This window comes from Podarcis liolepis (assembly GCF_965112155.1).
Source record: "Podarcis liolepis genome assembly, chromosome: 7".
NCBI lineage: Eukaryota > Metazoa > Chordata > Lepidosauria > Squamata > Lacertidae > Podarcis > Podarcis liolepis.
The window spans coordinates 67,606,121-67,625,536 of record NC_139561.1 but is presented as its reverse complement, the minus strand read 5'-3'; the positions used below and the strand labels follow the sequence as shown (position 1 = coordinate 67,625,536).

The 19,416-nt window shown below is 43.5% G+C and overlaps 1 protein-coding gene across 3 annotated transcripts; it reads left to right on the top strand.

Annotated features, from left to right (window-relative positions):
* Positions 1–3,442: 3,442 nt before the first annotated feature.
* Positions 3,443–7,575, top strand: MED18 (mediator complex subunit 18). Of its 3 annotated transcripts, XM_083514021.1 has the most exons (5): positions 3,483–3,584; positions 3,954–4,029; positions 5,366–5,476; positions 5,693–5,778; positions 6,327–7,575. In XM_083514021.1, the coding sequence occupies exons 4-5, from the start codon at positions 5,706–5,708 to the stop codon at positions 6,878–6,880; spliced, it is 627 nt and encodes a 208-aa protein (XP_083370147.1). In that variant the 5' UTR covers positions 3,483–3,584; positions 3,954–4,029; positions 5,366–5,476; positions 5,693–5,705; the 3' UTR covers positions 6,881–7,575. The 3 variants fall into 3 exon arrangements, with proteins under 3 accessions (XP_083370148.1, XP_083370147.1, XP_083370149.1); XM_083514022.1 differs by lacking the exon at positions 3,954–4,029 and having other exon boundaries at positions 3,443–3,584; positions 5,695–5,778; XM_083514023.1 differs by lacking the exons at positions 3,483–3,584; positions 3,954–4,029 and adding an exon at positions 3,611–3,758 and having other exon boundaries at positions 5,695–5,778.
* Positions 7,576–19,416: the final 11,841 nt, after the last annotated feature.

Sequence of the window (19,416 nt, the reverse complement as noted above, 5' to 3'; positions counted from 1 at the left end):
AACACTGATGGAAGTGTAGACCAGCAGAAGCCCTGTGGTGCTCTCCAGATGCTGTTGGACTACAGCACCCATTATCCATTCCAGCATGGCCAATGATCAGGGATAATGGGTATTGTAGTACAGCAACATCAGGAGGACAGCGCTTCAGCTACCCCTAGTCTGAGCTTTCATCCTGACCTGAGGATGCCAGGGATTAAACCTGACAAGCCTGTGCTCTCCCATTGAGCTTTCAGCCCTTCCCTTTCACATCTCTGCACTGCGAACCAAAGTATACCTTTTGCCACGGCTATGCAATGGTGGTATTTGTATCAGTTATGCAATTGTCTATGAAAGCAAAGGGAGATTAATTCTGACTTTCACGTGCATTTAGGATCTCATCAGCAGATAGCAAAACGGTGACAGGCACAGCAGGCCAGGCCTTGGCAGGGAGGAAGGTAGACTTGTGTTATCTGACTCAGTCCTACAGCTCTCAGAAGCATCTTCTCCCAACTAGTTTTTTCCAACCAAACGTAACAGAGTTGATTGAAGCTTGTGTGGCAGCAAACTGCCCTTTCTGTGCCCTCGAAGGTAGCTATAAATCACTTTGTTCTTGCAACTGCATTCAGCAGGAGTGAGACATGGGGGTGATAACAACAGATATACTCAGATGGTTGCTCTACAGACACCTGCTCTTTAGAGTAATAAAAGGGAGTAAAAAATGCAGGTGATTTAAGGTGTTCAGAAATTTAACATGCTGGGCTGTAAAGTGGAAGTCCATGGAGTCCATGCAGAAGGGCTCAGTGGTACAGCACACACTTCACATGCTGAAGGTCCAAGGTTCGATCCCTGGCATCTCCAGGAAGGGCTGGGAATCTACTGGCTGAAATCCTGGACAGCTACTGCCAGTCAGTGTACACAGTGTACACAGTACCGAGCTAGAGGGACCAATGGTCTGACGTCAAATAAGGCAGCTTCCTATGTTCCTAATAGATACAATGCAATGGTAACAGCTATTTGGCCATTTAAGCAGAATGAAATCCAGGACTCCATTATTAAGGACATAGAGCCCAGTTCACATGTCAGGGCATACTATAGTTTGCTCCGAGTCTGGTTTTCTGGTTTGTTTTATTTTAGATGGCTGTGACATTGGGGTAAGGGTGGGTAATTAAGCAAACAAACAAACAAACAACAACAGGAGAGGGATGCTACAACAACAACAACAACAACAACAACAACAACAACAACAACAACAACAGGAGAAGGATGTTTACCACCACTGAACCATGGTTTACTGTGAAATTGTGAATGACACTATTACTTGGGAGATTCAGGACAGAAACATGATACCAGCATTAAGGAATGTAATCTCCTGGGATACTTGTCTATAGCTTTTATTAGAAATTGGAGCATTAATAATAGCAACACCATTAATAATAAAAATACATCAGCAATGTGCATGGTGCTTTTGCTAAGTATAAAAGGTCCCTGCCCTGAGGAGCTCACAATCTACATCTATCACAAGAGACAGCAGGAAGAAGAGAAATGGTATTTATGTGAACCTCCCTGAGACCTTCAGGTACAGGGCGGTATAGAAAATCAATCAATTGATGAATCAATCAATCAATCTTCCACTGTCTCCTGAGACATACAGATGTCATCCATCCAAAACAATGTACTTAGGCTTTGCCACAGTAGGGTATGTGGACTAAAAAATTGTGCCGAACAAAGGTGGGTGTTGAGAAATCCGAAGGAAATAAGAGAATTTCCAAAATATGTTTAGAAGTGTCTTAACACTATTGGGGAGGGGAGAGTTAGGTAAATCTGGAGATAGGAAAGGTTGTGATTCACTCATCAGTTGCTCCATGCTTTTGCTTTGTAAAAACCAAAGATCACAAAGGGATGGGAGAAGTTGCTACTCAGTGGACTACTTAAGCAAAACCTGAAGTACAAGCCACCCAACAGAGAGGCAAGTAAACAACTGTAAATTGCAGTTTACTGCAGTTTGGTGGGAAGCTGCCTTATAATCAGGGCTTTTTTTCAGCTGGAACTCACCAAAACTCAGTTTTGGCACCCCTCAGGTGGGCGCTATTGCCATTTTAAGAGAACAAGGGAGACATTCATAGTGAATTCCAGCACCTCTTTTTCTAGAAAAATAGCACTGCTTATACTGAATCAGATAGACCATTTGTCCATCTAGCTCAGTATTCTACAACTGGAAGGTCTCTCTGGGTATTCAGACAGGGGATGTTCCCAGTCCTACATGGAGATGCTGGGGCCTGAACCTAGAGCCTTCTGCATTCAAAGCATGCGCTCTGCCAGAGTTGCAGTCCTTCCTCTGAATGCAGAAATACAGAATTTTGCCACTTGCTTAGAGATATACAATGTTCCTATATGGCTGGTGCTGAACTGGACGAGTCTTTTAAAGAGCCTAAATGGAAGCTATATGCAAACCAGTCTGGACACTTCTGAGAAAGGTGCAAATTATGTAATAAGAAAATAAACACCTGTTCTGAGTCACTGCTATTTGTAGAAAAAAATTGCTTTGCAATCTTCTGAAAATATGGTGATTCACTATAGTCAGGGCATAGTAATTGTTTTTGATCAGCACAGTGACAGAAACTAAGCGATAGATACAGTTGCCTTACAAGCCTGGAGAGGATGTCATGACGCAGAATAGATTTTTGTGGCTTTGGCCCGAGTCCATTGCCTTCCCAGTACTGCTCTGCACCTCACCAATCTTTGTCCTCCATATTCCTGTTTTTAAGTTCACTGCAAGCTGTGTCTTTCTCAACATCCAAACTCAGCATTTCACCTGCGGTCTTTAAAAACCAAAACTGAACTTCTCCTCAGGCTGTTTCAACAGTAACTCCCTACGATGATGCGAAGAAGTCTTATCAGGGATTTTATTCGTTCATTTGCAGCACAATCCCATCTATGCACGACTACTCAGAAGTAAAAACCACTGAGTTTAACGGGCCTTACTCCCGGGTAAGAGCATAAGACAGGATTGCAGCCTCGGGGTAACTTTTTGCTTTTGCTTTATTAACTTTGTTTCGAAGTAAAATAAAATTTCGTGGTGGTGGGGAACAAAACATGCGACAAATTATCCGGATGCTGAACCACAGTTCTGGATTGGGGCTACTACTTATTATTTTAGGAGGAGGAGAGGCCCAAATCTATACAGGTCTACTCAAAAGTAAGTCCCGCCCCCCAACTGGGTCGCCTGAAGGATTTCTAAAGACTAGTCCTAGATCGTTCATAGCCTGAGACGCACCCTAACCCCGGGAGGGGCACCGCATAGTGACTATTCAAGAGGGATCCGGCGTGGTTTGTATTTTGCTGTTCGGCGGCGCAGATATACAACGTAATGCGGCAACGTCACTGTTTCCCCGCGGCGGAGTTTTCTTACCGCAAAGCGCGACGTCGTTGTTGTTTTCTTTCAGCGAATACAGAATGAATGAGGACGTGCCGTACGGTGACGTAAGGAAAAAGATGGCGATGCCCATGAACAGCGCGGGAGGGGGAGGAGAACGCGCATGCGCTGCTTGACTGGCTGGGCAGAGAAGGAAGAGTGCTTCCAAACGGTGAGGCGAAGAGTGTTGCAGGTAATGTGCCTCTCCGCCTTGCTGGAGACTCCCCCCTGTACAACACCTGAAGTTTTCTTCCTAGGCCGTGCGCACAGCCCCCGCCTGAAGTTACTAGTTCAGCCGAGCCGGAGATAAGGTTTTTGCGCCGCTGACACTAATTGAGACCGGGGCTTTGAGGCCTACAGACGGAGGGTTAGTTCGGATAGCATTTAGTTGAGAAAAGTAGGACTTCTCAGGAGATACTGGAGGTGTCTCCTCTCTCACCCCCCCCCCCCCAAATATCCCTATGAAGATTGTATCTCTGGAACAAAGGGAATCCTTTTACGGGGATCTGCTGTGAAATAAGGAACATTTACAGCCTTCTTTTTGTTGTATTCCACATTCCAGGCAGAGGGCCTTCTCAGTTGTGGCGCTCCTTCTGTGGAACGGCCTCCCTTCAGGTGTCAAGGAGATAAGGAATTACGTAACTTTTAGAAGGCAGTCTCGTATCAGGAGGTTTTTAATGCATAATGTTTTTATTATGTTTTTAGGTATGCTATATGCTGCCCAGAGTGGCTAGGGAAGTGGGGTATAAACAACAACAACAAAATAAATCAGTCAGTTAAGAGAGCAACTGAAAAACACAAAGCTGAAAAATTAAGGAAGGTCCTGGAGTATGGCCGCTGTGGTCAGATGCAAATGTGAATAGGGTTTCTACATCTTTAATAGAGAGAATTTCAGCAGGTGTTACAGCAGTTCCTTCCTAGGAAGGAACACAGGAAAATGCTTTATATCGAGCCAGACCACTGGTCCATCTAGCTCAATATTGTCTACTCTTCCTTGCAGTGGCTCTCCAGGAGCCATTCCCAACCCTTCCTGGAGAAGCTGAGGATTGAGTGGGATTTTCTGCATGCAAAGTGGATGCTATGCAACTGAGCTATGGTCCTTCCCCTCCTCTGCATTACTGTTAAGTGTGGAGGAGCTCTCTGTTTACACTGGCTACCTTGCTGAGTGTATTTAAAATCCCTCTGGATGTTTACTTGTCAATGTATTCTACAAAAACCCACAGGGCTTACTACTATGTGTATGTAAGATAAAGCTGTTAATATTAAATATTTACATATGTACTTTCTAGTGGGGGTGGGAGAAGCTGGCTGCAATTCTAAGCATGCTTACTTAATGAAAGGGAATTCCGCTGGATCAAAGACAGTTACCACCAAGTATGCCTGATTAGGAGTGGGCCGTTAGTGTATTGTAGACCCTAATGGATCTGTATGACTTGTGATTGTTCTTGGTCAGGCCAATGAGTAACTTGTGGAAAGTTCATTTCAGATGCATGGTCATACATGTCAGTAACCCCAGGAGAGCCTCTGAATTGTCTGAGCTTATCGGATTTTACAATGGAGTTTGTCTGTCACCAAATTGCCTTATTTTAGGATTGGGATGGGGATGCTGTTGGCTCTCCAGATGTTCTTGACAGCTCCCATTGGCCATGCTGGTTGGGGCTAATGGGAGATGGAAATCTAGCAACATCTGCAAGGCCATGTGTTTTTATCCTTGAGCTGGGAAAAGGTTGGTTGCTTCCCTGTCCTGCTGCTAGGGGGGAAAGCTGGTGTAGGAGGAATTAGGCCTTGATTCATGCATCTTCCACACAGGGGAGGTAAGAACATGACCCCGAGAGAGTGTTTCTTCTGAGCCTAATTCTCTCCCCGCTTCTCTGCTGAAGGTCTTGGCAGACCACTTAATGATTTTTCTGCCTTCTGTAGCTGCTATAATGCACTGTCTTTGATGCTGTATGGTTTTTAATTGTATTTTTACAGGCACTCTGTGGACCCCCTGAATGAAGCTCATGAATCTGAGAACCCCTGCTCTGGATTCATTGTCTCCCAATTAATATTTGGACCGTATTATACACACACACAGTAATAAAGGTAAAGAAGGGGCACCTGTGGTGTTTGAACTGGGGATACGTTATGGTTCTGCTTTGCTGAAATAACCATGCTGTGGTTGGCCACTGTGAGAACAGGATGTTGCAATACATGGGCCTTTGGCCTGATCCTGCTAGGCCTTTCTTATGTTTTTACATTTATCTCATGGTTCAGCTTGAATGACCAGCTTGTTTTCTTTATTGATCCTGCTGCTTGTAGAGAAGAAAATACCATGGAGGCCCCTCCCGTCACCATGATGCCTGTCACTGGAGGCACTATTAACATGATGGAATATTTACTTCAAGGTAAGCCACGGGCAAGACTTGGCTTAACTGTAATATCTGATTCATTCCAGATGACATGCTACTGGAAGAATATATGTTTCTTTAGCAATGTAGATGTTTTTCTTTTATAGCTTCAGGACAGTTAAAGAAACAGAACAACTGTTGAGATTGTGAGTGGACAACTCTAAGGTCTTTCCACAAATAAAACCACAAACCTAAGTTGGTCACAGAGTATATACTTGATAATGAGCTGACCTTGAGTGTACCTGCATGATACCTTTATTAGCAAACACTTGTTTCAAATTTGAGCCTTATTCTTTGGCCGATACACTTTAAAATGTGTGAAAGGGCCCCTAGCTGTATCTTTTGTGGAGAGCTTTGTGGTTCTCTGATCCATGTTCCATTCAGCAAGGCTATTGTACTGTTTGCAAGTTGCCATAGGTGTTGGGGTTTTTTAAATGTTGGCATGATGCTACTGGACTGTCGGGGCAGTAGGGTGCTTTCCATTTGTTAATGAGGATGGTTACCTGTTCAGTGATGCTGTCTTAATCCCTCCTTTCTCCCTCTAGGGAGTGTTTTGGATCAAAGCCTGGAGAGCCTCCTTCATCGACTCCGTGGCCTATGTGATAACATGGAACCTGAGACCTTTCTGGATCATGAGATGGTGTTCCTGCTCAAGGGGCAGCAGGCCAGTCCATTTGTTCTCCGCACTCGGCGCTCCATGGACAAAGCAGGCACTCCCTGGCACTTGCGGTACCTTGGGCAGCCAGAAATGGGCGACAAAAGCCGCCATGCCTTGGTACGCAACTGTGTTGATATTGCCACATCTGAGAACTTGACGGACTTCCTGGTGGAGATGGGCTTCCGCATGGACCATGAGTTTGTTGCCAAGGGGCACGTGTTCCGCAAGGGCATTATGAAGATTGTGGTGTACAAGATCTTCCGCATCCTGATTCCAGGAAATACTGATAACATTGAGCCCTTATCCCTCTCTTATCTTGTGGAGCTCAGCATTGTAGCACCAGCAGGACAAGACGTGGTTTCTGATGACATGAGGGGTTTTGCTGAGCAGCTAAAGCCTTTAGTTCACCTAGAGAAAATTGATCCTAAAAGACTGATGTGAGCAAGATGGCCAGCAGCTAAAGCTTGAGTCTTTCCTGTTACAGAGGCTGAAGAATTGCAGAAAGCTTTAACGCAGGTGTGGAGAGCCTTTGGCTCTTCAGGTGTTGCTGAACTATGATTCCCATCATCCCTGACCATTGATCATGCTTGCTGGGGGTGATGCAAGTTTTTGTTCAGCCACATCAGGAGGGCTACAGGTCCCCCACTCTTGCTTTAACCAATACCGATATAGTTATCTTGCTCAGACCTTTGAAATCAAAACAAAATTCAGAAGGTTGGGTTGGTCTCTTACTAAGTAATAATGGATTTTATTATTAATATTACTTGGTGATTCCAAATAAAATTAGTCTAGTATTGCAACTGGCTTTCTCTTACTGCATTTTGGAGTTGGGGTATCTAGTTTTTGTAATTTAAAATCAAATCTTCCTCTGGCAGGATGGGGGCAGAGCCAGCTACTATATCTTGCTAGAACTGATGGGAGTTGTAGTCCAGCAACATCTGGAGGGCCCAAGGTTCTCCACACATCAAAAGAATGGGCAACTTCCTACACATGATGTTCCCTTTCCTCAGTTCACACCCCACATCATAAGACAAATGATGTACCTAGTGTTACTTATCTGGTGCCATCCCACGTTGCCAAGTGATTTTTCTTCATCATTCATGCATAAAATGTTGTCCTGGCCATGTTTCAGTTAAGTCAGAATGCATATGGATTTCCTGCTACCAGCATTTTATCCCCACAACAGCCCTGTGAGATAAGTTGGACTGGGAGGGAATGATCCCAAGTATCTCTCCGCAGGTATTTGAACGCAAGTTTCCCATGTCCTAGGTTTGTCCTTATGTGCTACATCACACTAGTTCTCCCAGAATCTTAGTATAGGAAGCTTGCAAGTTACTCAGGGATTACATTCCAGGAGTCACGCCTAAAGCCAGAATTGTGTGTAGTCAAAACACATTGGATTCAATGTGGGTGGCATTGCCAAAATCTTTTTTCTCAGATGCCCACCTCCTTTTCACCCCCTTTTGAAAAATCTTACAATTTTGTTTGCATGTAAAGCTGAATGCACACAAGTTAAATGTTGATAAGTTTTGGGCTTACTGAATGTCCTTTGGATTTTAGTTTATTCAGTTCTAACATGTTTTTCTCCTCTCCCTGCCACTTGAAACTAAGAGCATAGAATAAGATATGGGGAAAAGGTAAGGTTGGAAGAATGGACATCCTCTTAGTATAAACATATTGGGTTGAGCTGCTGGCTGTTGTACAATGAATATCACAATAAGAATTTAGTAGACTAATTGGAGTAGAGGGGACAGGATGTTTCCTTGTCTCATTGCCATTGCACATTGATGCTTTTATGGTGATAATAATAGAATGAGTTACCCCTGTTGCATTAACTTTGGAGAGACTGGATTATCATGCCACCTGGCCAGCAAAGGCACAAGAATTCAGAAGAGGAATGGAGTGACTTCTCTCCCCAGGAATTTCTCTCACTTTCTCCTTGTACATTGTTAAAGAATGAGCAGAATGTCACATCTAAGGTGCTGCTGCCATTGAGACACAAGTGTTGCACAGAGGCACTTTAATGACCAATGACACCAGCTGTGCTTATCCAAGGTGAGACCTGCACTGCAGCTTGGTGCACTTAATTATTTCATAGGAACAGAATGTAACTTTGCCTCAGGACCTAAAATATGCCTGCAGAATCCTTTGTCCCTTACAGAATAATTACGCTGCTCTTTTGTTATGTAATTGGCATAAGACTCATCCTCTCTGAGCTGGATCGTTTCAGAACCGGCCATAATTACTCCACTGAAGAGCTTCCATTATGCTAACACTAATCATAATTAGTATAATAATATCTAAGTGAGTAGTAAATGTTTAATGCACTTGTCATGTCCAAATAAAATAAAATCCTCCTCCTAACTGTTTCCAGATACTTCAAACTGGAGCTTAATGGGAATTGCTTCCCAGTAAAGCTGTATGGCATTGTCTTGCAAAGACATGTTCTTGAGGGTCTATTATATTCATGATTTACACTCCGCCCTTCAATTAAACAATTAGAGTGGCTTACAGTAAAATATAACATCTATAGAAATGTCCTTAAAATACCAAATTTATAAAAGCAGCAGTAAAACGTGCATGATAGAGTCACCTTCCCCTCCAACTGATAATCAAAACTTAGAAAGTCAGAAAACAGCAATTTAAGAAAACCAGTAAAATATGTAAGATCTGTGCATGCGTGCACAAAATCATCAAAAGTTTAAAAGTCAGGAAATATTAAAAAAAAATGTACCTAGTGAAAAATATTAAAGTGAGCAGCAGGCAGTCCTCTTTGGGGAGAGGGTTCCAAAACCAAGGTATAGCCACTGAAAACACCCTTTCCTTGATGAAACCATTTGCCATACTAGATGGCAGGGAGCCTAGAGGAGGGTTTCTAATGAAATTCTCACAGTATGGGTAGGCATGTGTGGAAATGGGTTATTGTTGTTGTTTAGTCGTTTAGTTGTGCCCGGCTCTTCGTGACCTCATGGACCAGACCATGCCAGACACTCCTGTCTTCCACTGTCTCCCGCAGTTTGGTCAAACTCACACTGGTAGCTTCAAGAACACTGTTCAACCATCTCGCCCTCTGTCGTCCCCTTCTCCTTGTTCATCTTTCCCAACATCAGGGTTTTTTCCAGGTAGTCTTCTCTTCTCACAAGGTGGCCAAAGTATTGGAGCCTCAGCTTCACAACCTGTCCTCCCAGTGAGCACTCAGGGCTGATTTCCTTCAGAATGGATAGATTTGATCTTCTTGCAGTCCATGGGACTCTCAAGAGTCTCCTCCAGCACCATAATTCAAAAGCATCAATTCTTCAGCGATCAGCCTTCTTTATGATCCAGCTCTCACTTCCATACATCACTTCTGGGAAAACCATAGCTTTAACTATATGGACCTTTGTTGGCAAGGTGATGTCTCTGCTTCTTAAGATGCTGTCTAGGTTTGACATTGCTTTTCTCCCAAGAGAAAAGGAGATGGGTTATAGAAGAGTTATTATGATTCTCAAAAGCCAGACAGGTTTTTTTGTGGGGGGAGGGGGATAGATTTCTTAATCTACACCAAAAAAATGCTGCATAAACAGAAAAAATATATATTGGGGGTCCTCTCTGTAATGTGTTGTGAATGTGTCAGTTGTGTGCATTTTCTGTCCACCATTTCTTCATTCTTGTGATAGATAAGTTATACATTGTTGGTGTGTCATACATGCCTTTCTGCTACTTTCATAATTGGTAACCATTGTCACAAGTCAATCCAACGTCAAAACAGACTCACAGCTGACACCTCACAAGTTAAGAGCGGCTTAATAAATCCTGATGACATTGCAGGTGGATAAACCAATACACCAGGCAACTCATTTTATGCACCTCCAGCTGCCTCCTGAAGTTGCCCCATTCTTCTTTTGACAACATATGCTAACATTTAAACAAATCTCAGAGCAATTTACAGCGCAAGTTAAAGCATATTAAATAAAAGATGGGGGAAGCTCCACAGTATAAAACACGATTAGCTGCTAAGAGCATCCTGTATAGCATCAAAATATAAATGGGTTACAAAATACAAGGGCAGTTACACATTGCAAAATATAAACAACCAAACAAAACATACTGTATTCTAAACACCAGGAAATAAAAGACTACAAATTAAAACCATGCATTTCGCATCTATAAATAGAATGACTGACAGCTATGCAAAAGAGAGATCAGCTTGCTCTTCCCAACCACTGTATGCCCAATCAATCATACACTTAAACTACGGTAATCCCATTGAATTCCTAGCAACTAAGAGTTATATCTGAATTAGCACAAACTGACGTTGGTCAGCACAAAGATTTCTGCTTTTGCAACCGAACTTTGCCCTCTTCTACCACTGTGCACCCTCTTAAATCTATCCTAGGGTATACCCCAATCCTCCGGAGCAGATTTGAGGAGGGTGCGGGGGGGGGAGAGGGAATTTCCTTGTGCAAGTGCAAATCCTTGTGCTAACAGAATGAGGACATTGGATTCTGCCCAAGAAACACAACTTAATCTGACTTCAGTTTAAAAAGCGTTCCATTCAGTTCAAGCACACCCATACGTGATCAACACGCACCAGTCAATCAAACACACACACGCACTTTCCATCAAAATTTATTCCTTCCTGTTGGGTTTCCTTCTTATTTTTCATGGCTTAATGGTATGTGTTCCCCCCTCTCTCTGAAGTTTCGGAACAATTGGAAGAAGCTTTTATTTTTATTAAAAATCTGATAGTTCTGTTTGTCTTTTATTAAACCAAAACAAACTTTCTTTCCATGTTGTACGGCTTGAGGAAAAAATGTGTTCCTGCTCCAGCTTCTTGAGAATGAATTGGTAAGCTTCTTACTGTGTATGATGTTGTTGTTGGCATCTTTCTGTCTTGACAGACAACGCAGTGTGCCTCCAGGGGTGAAGTCAAGCTGATGCATTAGCAGCACCAAAGTGACCTTCCCAGAATGCAAGGTGGGTGGTGTGTATGGGGCTTGATATCTTGGACTGCCCAGATGACAAGACCCCCCTCTCAGCCTCGCTGCTGTGGTCCAAAGGAAAACAGCAATATGTTTGGCACAAACTTGGCTGCAGAAGTTGCTGGAAGGAGGTGTACAAGGTGCCATCCAACCGTTTTAGGGACTCCATTCTGGATATGTGTAGGGCTTACTCCTTAACCCAGGCTTCCTCAACCTCGGCCCTCCAGAGGTTTTTGGCCTACAACTCCCATGATCCCTAGCTAGCAGGACCAGTGGTCAGGGATGATGAGAATTGTAGCCTCAAAAATATCCGGAGGGCCGAGGTTGAGGAAGCCTGCCGTAGGCAGTGGGTACAAATTTTTCCTCAGGGGTTTACTCCCAAAGCCTTTCTCAGGAATGACTATAGCTGCAAGGCAGTGGAGGTTAACTGTGTGTATGTGTATAGTTATATATAACACCCTAAAGTTGGGAAGGAATTGTGTTACAGAACAGTAGATGTATTGGTCTGCTGTATCTTGAAACCCCCCCCCCCATTGCCTTGTATACTTGGTTGAGGGTAAGAACACAAGAAGAGCCTGCTGGATCAGCACTCTGGCCATTTTGTCCTCATGGGCCACCCAAGTGCCTATGGGAAGCCTGGACACAGGACCAAAGTGCAAGAGCACTCGCCCATCCTGGGATTTCCAGCAACTGGTCATCAGAAGCATGGGAAATTCAGAGCGTTGGATTTGCAAAGCACTTTGCCCAGTGCTTCCCCAGTACCCAGTATATGGCTGTCAGACATTTAGGAACTTCTGTACAGAGCCCCTTTTGGCCAAACCCTGTCCTTACCTGCCCCACTCCTGACATCATATATGACTTCAGGCTGGTGGGCATGGCTTGCCTGAAATGGGCAAATGGGTCCCTTGGGGAGGCCTGGTGAGCTAAATTTGGCCCACAGGATGGAGGTTCCCCAGCCCTGCTTTACATGCAGAAAGTCCTGGATTCCGTCCTCATCTATTAGCGTCTCCAAATTGGGATGGGCAAGACTCCTGCCACTACACTGCTGCTCATGCACACAGACAGGACTGAAGAAGATGAACCAGCAGCCTGATTCAATAAAAAGCAGTTTCCTGTCCCCTGTGACTGTTTGCATGCAAAATATGTCATTTAGTGTTCAGCGTTGGGCCCATATAGTAGTAAATATGAGAAGAGTCATTTCATAAGTTGCTCACTTTTTCTTTCTTTAAAAGCACGAGAAGCTGTGTCTGATTGCTAGAGAGGGCACAGGACAAAACTCCTGCATTTATACAGGGTGGATAAAGATTGGATGGGTGAAGGATTACCAGTGGAGGAATATTGACCCAAACATGCTGTCTTCATCTGACTAGTCCAATCTGCAGCTCGTACCCCCTGTGTAAATCTAATCTACTGCATTCCTTGACACCTTGCCCTTGTCACCATTTGTAACGTCCTGCTGGTAAAGTACCTTTAATAAAATTGTGTTTTCTCTGCGGGGAACATAGAGTACGGTGATCCAATCCTGTACCAAAAAAACTAAGGCTTTTTTTTATTCAACAGAGCCACCTTCTGGACATCGCTGGTACTTTATTGCTGCATATTTCCCGACCTCATGATTAAACCACTGTGCTTAACCACTTCAGTATGATTAGAAAACTCTATTATTTTCATCCCTGGTTTTCCAAAGTAGTTGTTTTGAATCCCATGGACTTTTTTTCTTTGAAATTACATTCTCCACAGCCACTAGGTCAGGAGTGGGGAAGCTTTTTGGCACTGCTGATTAGAACTTTATCTTACCACCACCACCCTGCAAGCAAAGCAGCTCACCTACCTATCAATCCTGCCCACCTGTCAAAGTTGACCTACGAGGGAGAGGGTGAGATCTGCTTCGTTTTCATTGATTTTGTTTATTTAGTACACTACTTAAAATGAAACTCCCGTATTGCTAATGTAAAAATCGCCACGTTTCTCCTACTTCTGCTATTTATGATAACCTCTTGCATTTTGATTAAGGCTAGAGACAGGGGCAGAAAATGGCAGGATTTCATTATTTAAAAAATGGGGGAAAGCTGTGTGTTTCTTCTTCCCAGCCTCTCTATTTGTCTCCTGAAACTGCATAGTAGTACCTCTTCCTACACTAAGGCTGAGACCAATACAGATTAAGGTGAACTCCTACCAAGCCCTAGATTACAAGGTTAGTTCTCATCAAGTTGGGTTCCTTTCAGTAATTTTCAGGGTGTGTGTGTGTTCAAGTACATATATTATAGGAACTTTAGGTTTGTGCAATTAAAGTGGATTAATGTGATCTGTCACCACAAATCCACTTTAAAAGGACAACAATAGACTTTTTTGTGGTTTGGAAAGTAGCAGGGAACTGTACCGAATGAGTGTGGGATGAATGAATGGTGAATGGGAAGATGTACGCACTCTCCACAAGCAAATATATATATATATATATATATATATATATATATATATATATATATGCAGGTTTTGGTGTCTTCGGGTGTGAGATATTTGCTTTCGTAGATTTTCACGGGTACAGGAATGCAATATATATATATTTTTACTCTATCAGCAATTCAGAACAAATGCTCAATAAAGACTAGACACAGTCTAACCGCCGTGTAAGATTTGTGCAAGCAAATCTGGATTAATGCTGAGTAAACAGGCAATCTTTTGGAGCCCTTAGATCTTTTTTCTTCTCCACCTCCGGTCCTTTGCTCAACATCCAAGCTGATGAAGACTTCTGGTGTACCGTACTCTGAGGTTTGCTCCCTATTTTGTGACTGTTTAGTTCTACGATGGGTTTTGGAATCTTTAAAAAGTGATGGCCTCCTAACAGGGCTGTCAGTCTTCCTGCCCCACTCCTTCCCATTTAACATCTTACAGGACAGGCAGATATTCAACAGATTATGTTTTCACATTGTGGAAATGTAGAGAACAATGCCTGTTGAATATCTGTTTGTGACACAGCTCTTACAGGCACAGGAACCTTTTCACAAGGAGAAGAAAATGGCAACATATCCTGCCCTCCCAAACTGCATTAAAAAATAGATGGAGCCTCAGCTGGTCAGAGATTAAGAGGCTGCTCCTCTCAAATGCAATTCTGATTATATATATTTCAAAACAGAGGGCTTTGCATTGTTACAGTTTTTATCATGGTAGCTCAAAATTGCTAGAACAGACAGATAATAAACTGAAAGAGTATTTGTCATCTATATTCCGGAGTCAGCCAGTTTCACTGCCAACTCGATTCAGAATAATGCCTCTGTGTTTGTTACACTTTATTAAAAGGTCATTAGGGATATAAATATATAGCAGTTCTCTACCACTGAAAGATTTGCTGATCTGCCAGAATTTCCTTTCTTCCTCTTTTCCCAGTTGTGTTTATTTTTACTTGTATTTTGCAGAAGCTCTGGAACCTGGAGGAAGTCAATGTGCCAAAGGAGGAATTTGTAGTCTTCCCACCTTTGGGTGCCAGTCACAACAGCAGGAGCAAAACTGTAATTTATAGTGCATTTTAGGGATTTCGGGGTGGTTCTCTCACTATAATTATGGTATTGGATCCAGAAATCCCATAAACATTAAGTTCTCATGCTGGAGAAGGGTGGGGGCAGAGAGAAAGGAAGGCAAATTTTTGTCAATTTTAATTTCCCCCCCCCCTGCACCCTGACCCCAAACTGCTGCAGAGGATTGAGGCACCCTGCAGATCACTGTGGTGGGGAGGCATCAGAAGCTTCAGGGGAAGGAGCAAACAGCAAAAATGCACCTCTCATTCCACTCTGGGTCTTCTGCCGGATTGACAAAGGGAAGGAATTCTGTTTCAAATTTCTGGAACCAGAAATTTGTTTCTCCTTATTTCTTGTTCCACACTCAGGTTTGTGAGCCGAAAAACTTAACATTTTTATCTTGCCTTTCCTACAAGCTTAGTGAGGCATAGATGGTTTCCCCCATGCCACCACATTTTATTCACACAACGCTGTGAGACAAGACAGACTGAGAGACAAGTGAGTTTAATGGGTGAGTGGAACCTGGGTATTCATTATTTTATTGGGGTAAGGCCGTAGCTCACTGCTAGATAATCAACCTTGCATGCAGAAGGTCCCAGGTTCAATTCCTGACCTCTCCAGGTAGAGGTGGGAGAGACCCTCACCTGAAACCCTGGAGAGCTGCTGCCAGTCAGTATAGGAGTTTGGAGGAGTTTGGATTTGATATCCCGCTTTATCACTACCCGTAGGAGTCTCAAAGAGGCTAACATTCTCCTTTCCCTTCCTCCCCCAAAACAAACACGCTGTGAGGTGAGTGAGGCTGAGAGACTTCAGAGAAGTGTGACTAGCCCAAGGTCACTCAGCAGCTGCATGTGGAGGAGCGGAGACGCGAACCCGGTTCCCCAGATTACAAGTCTACCACTCTTAACCACTACACCACACTGGCTCTATACACAATACTGAGCTAGATGGACCAATGGCCTAACTTGTTCATATACCACCCTTATCAGAATAGAGTGATGAAGCAAAAGGTTTTAGTTTTGTACCAGGCTATTTGGGGATTGTGTTCTACACCTGGGTACCACAGCCAAAGAGGTCTCCATGTCACATGGATTCTGAAGAAGGCATTGGCAGGTAGGAAAACAATGAATAGTCAGACCATGAGAGCAGCTAGTGTTGTCTACACTGATGGGCAGCAGCTTTCCAGGGTTCCAGGAAGGATCTGGTGACAGCAGCCACGAAATTAAGAGATGCCTGCTTCTTGGGAGGAAAGCAATGACAAACCTAGACAGCATCTTAAAAAGTAGAGACATCACCTTGCCAACAAAGGTCCGTATAGTAAAAGCTATGGTTTTCCCAGTAGTGATGTATGGAAGTGAGAGCTGGACCATAAAGAAGGCTGATCACCAAAGAATTGATGCTTTTGAATTCTGGTGCTGGAGGAGACTCTTGAGAGTCCCATGGACTGCAAGAAGATCAAACCTATCCATTCTTAAGGAAATCAGCCCAGAGTGCTCACTGGAAGGACAGATCTGAAGCTGAGGCTCCAATACTTTGGCCACCTCATGAGAAGAGAAGACTCCCTGGAAAAGACCCTGCTGTTGGGAAAGATGGAGGGCACAAGGAGAAGGGGACGACAGAGGACGAGATGGTTGGATAGTGTCTTCGAAGCTACAAACATGAGTCTGACCAAACTGTGGGAGGCAGTGGAAGACAGAAGTGCCTGGCGTGCTCTGGTCCATGGGGTCACGAAGAGTCGGACACGACTAAACAACTAAACAACAACAAGGAAGGATCTCTCTCCCAGCCCTAGGACCTGATGAGGGGAATGCGATGCTAAACCACTAGGGGGTGGCATGGTATATCCTGGGAAAGGGAATGGTTGGCCTTTTTCATGGCTGGAACCTTGAACAGGAGCACTCCACACCGCCAACCTTTTGTTGCATTGTTGCAGGTCTTACCTGTCTCATTTAGTTTCCTTGTTCTTTTGCTTATGTACCCTGTGCACCACCCATTTCCTCCATGTGCTTCATTTATCTGTGGCCTGAGAAAACTCAAAACTCATCCCACAAAAAAATCCATGACCTCTAAGGCATCGTAGCATGCTTTGCCTTTTTTCTGTTGTTGGCAATCAGGGGGATAAGCCCAGTGGTGGGCCAATGCCAGTGGAAGTCACCTCGAAGGGGAGACACCACAGAGAATTATCCTTCGGGTGCGTCCCCTTCTGAGGTACCACTGGGGACTAAGTACCGCACCCACATAAAAGTGGCAGCTAGATGGTAGAAGGACTTTGAGTGAGAGTTGGGAAGCTGAAGATCTCTCAGGGTAAGAGACTGGGAAAGGGTCTGTCATTCTCTGTGGGAGCCACAGAGAATTGCCTTTGGACAGAAGGAAGGTTCATTATTGGTTCACTGTTTTTATATTTTAGATACTCTCCTGCTGGTTTTCTCCTCTTTGTTTTCTATACTGTTGCTGCTACAATAATTTGCATTTTATGATAATCTGTATCCAGTTATGCATTACATCTTTTTGTAATTGTATTTAGATAACTGTCTTGATTTTCATATTGTATACATATTATGTTATGTATTGACATTGGTGTTCTTTTGACAAAGGGCAGTATATAAATGTAACTAATAATAGTGATTTTCTGCACAGGCATTGTTGGCAAAAGTAATTGTGTGGTTTTGCATGTCTCTCTGCACAGCCTGCTCTTGTCCGCGTAAACAGAATTCTCTTCCGCATGATCAAGGTCAAATGCTTTGCCCGACTCCTAATTTTGCCAATGGCAGCAAGTTACTGATTGACTTTGTCCTGAAGCGAAAGTTCCTGAATCCTCTCTGCTCATGTAGTTCACCTTTGGTATCCCAGTGGCTCGGTCTCACGTTTATGTATAGGAAAGATGACAGGATATTTATGACATGAGAGAAGATATTGTTGGTTGCTAGTACAGTGGTACCTCGGGTTACATACGCTTCAGGTTACAGACGCTTCAGGTTGCAGACTCCGCTAACCCAGAAATAGTACCTTGGGTTAAGAACTTTGCTTCAGGATAAAAACAGAAATCGTGCTCTGACGGCACGGCGGCAGCAGGAGGCTCCATTAGCTAAAGTGGTGCTTCAAGTTAAGAGCAGTTTCAGGTTAAGAACGGACCTCCGGAACGAATTAAGTACTTAACCCAAGGTACCACTGTATTTACTACTGTCACCCAGTTTTAAGAAGTCTTATTTGACTGATGGATTGATCATGCTCACAAACTGATTAGATGGATCCATTTTTTGATCTAGATTCTGGCCCAGATTTGTAACTGAAACTGGCTTGACCACCATGATGGGTGCCATACACCAGGAGATAAAAGGGGAAAATTCAACTCTATTGGTTCTACCGGATCATTTGGTAGCATTTTATATCACTGAGGTTGGGGAATGAAGGTACCTTCTTTTAAGTGGCTCTGCTCCTACCTGGAGGGTGGATTCCATAAAGATCTTACTTCTGCATCATGACATTTTCATTATGGTGCCCCTCCAAGATCCATTTTGTCCTCCATATTGTTCAACATTAATATAAAGCTGTATGGAGCTGGGTGTCATTAATCCAGCTCTATCTGTCTTTCCAGTCAGGTGATTGATAATGGGGCTGGACCAGTCCCCTTATGGTGAGGAAGTGCAGGGGTGCCAACTTGAATAAATAATCCATCAGCACTCTTCTTATGCTCTTACGGCTTGCTTAAGATCAAATGCAGCCTAAATATATGCATGTTTACTCAAAAGTAAGTGTTCAATGGGACTTACTCCCTTGTAAGTTTTACAGGATTGCTGTCCCTAGTGGGTTCATGGCAGAAGTAGAATTGCAAAAGGGAACTTCCAGATCGTTGTTTATTTGGGTCCCTCCAAAAGTTATTTTATGATACATTGGTTATCTGTGCATATGATGGTATCTGGGTGGTTATATTTGATTCTGCTTTCAATACTGTTTGTGCCTACTTGCAAAAGTGTTGGGGTGGACATAGGGCTGTATCTAATGTTCTCTGTTTTCTAGCTCAAGGGCTCTTGTGGTAGCAGATGGGCAAGTTTTAATGTTGCACAACAGAGGATTCTAATGCAACCGTTGCACTAGTGGAAATGTGTTGTGCAATAGACTGCTCACTCTATGGTACAATGAAGATGCCAGCAACTTGCTTCTGCAGTCTCTTGCACAGTTTTTTTGTAGAAGACATTTTGCCTGTGGAACAAATATACTGCTAAGTGACTTTAACTTAGCCCTACACTGGAGTTAACCCATTCATTCAATTTCACTTCCAACTGGTGAGTGTCCTGAAAAATTCCTGCTGGCATTCTGTAAGTTTTTGACCATTCCAAGGTGGTGGTGGTGGTGTCCTGCTTTTGTAGCACTGTGGCACAAGAGTGCCCCTCCAGACAGCAATAATGAAGCAACATTGCAGAAGCATCACAGAACTACAAGTAAAGCAAAACAATGTGTGGACAGTCCAGCACAAATCCACTACTAAAACACTATTATTGCAAAA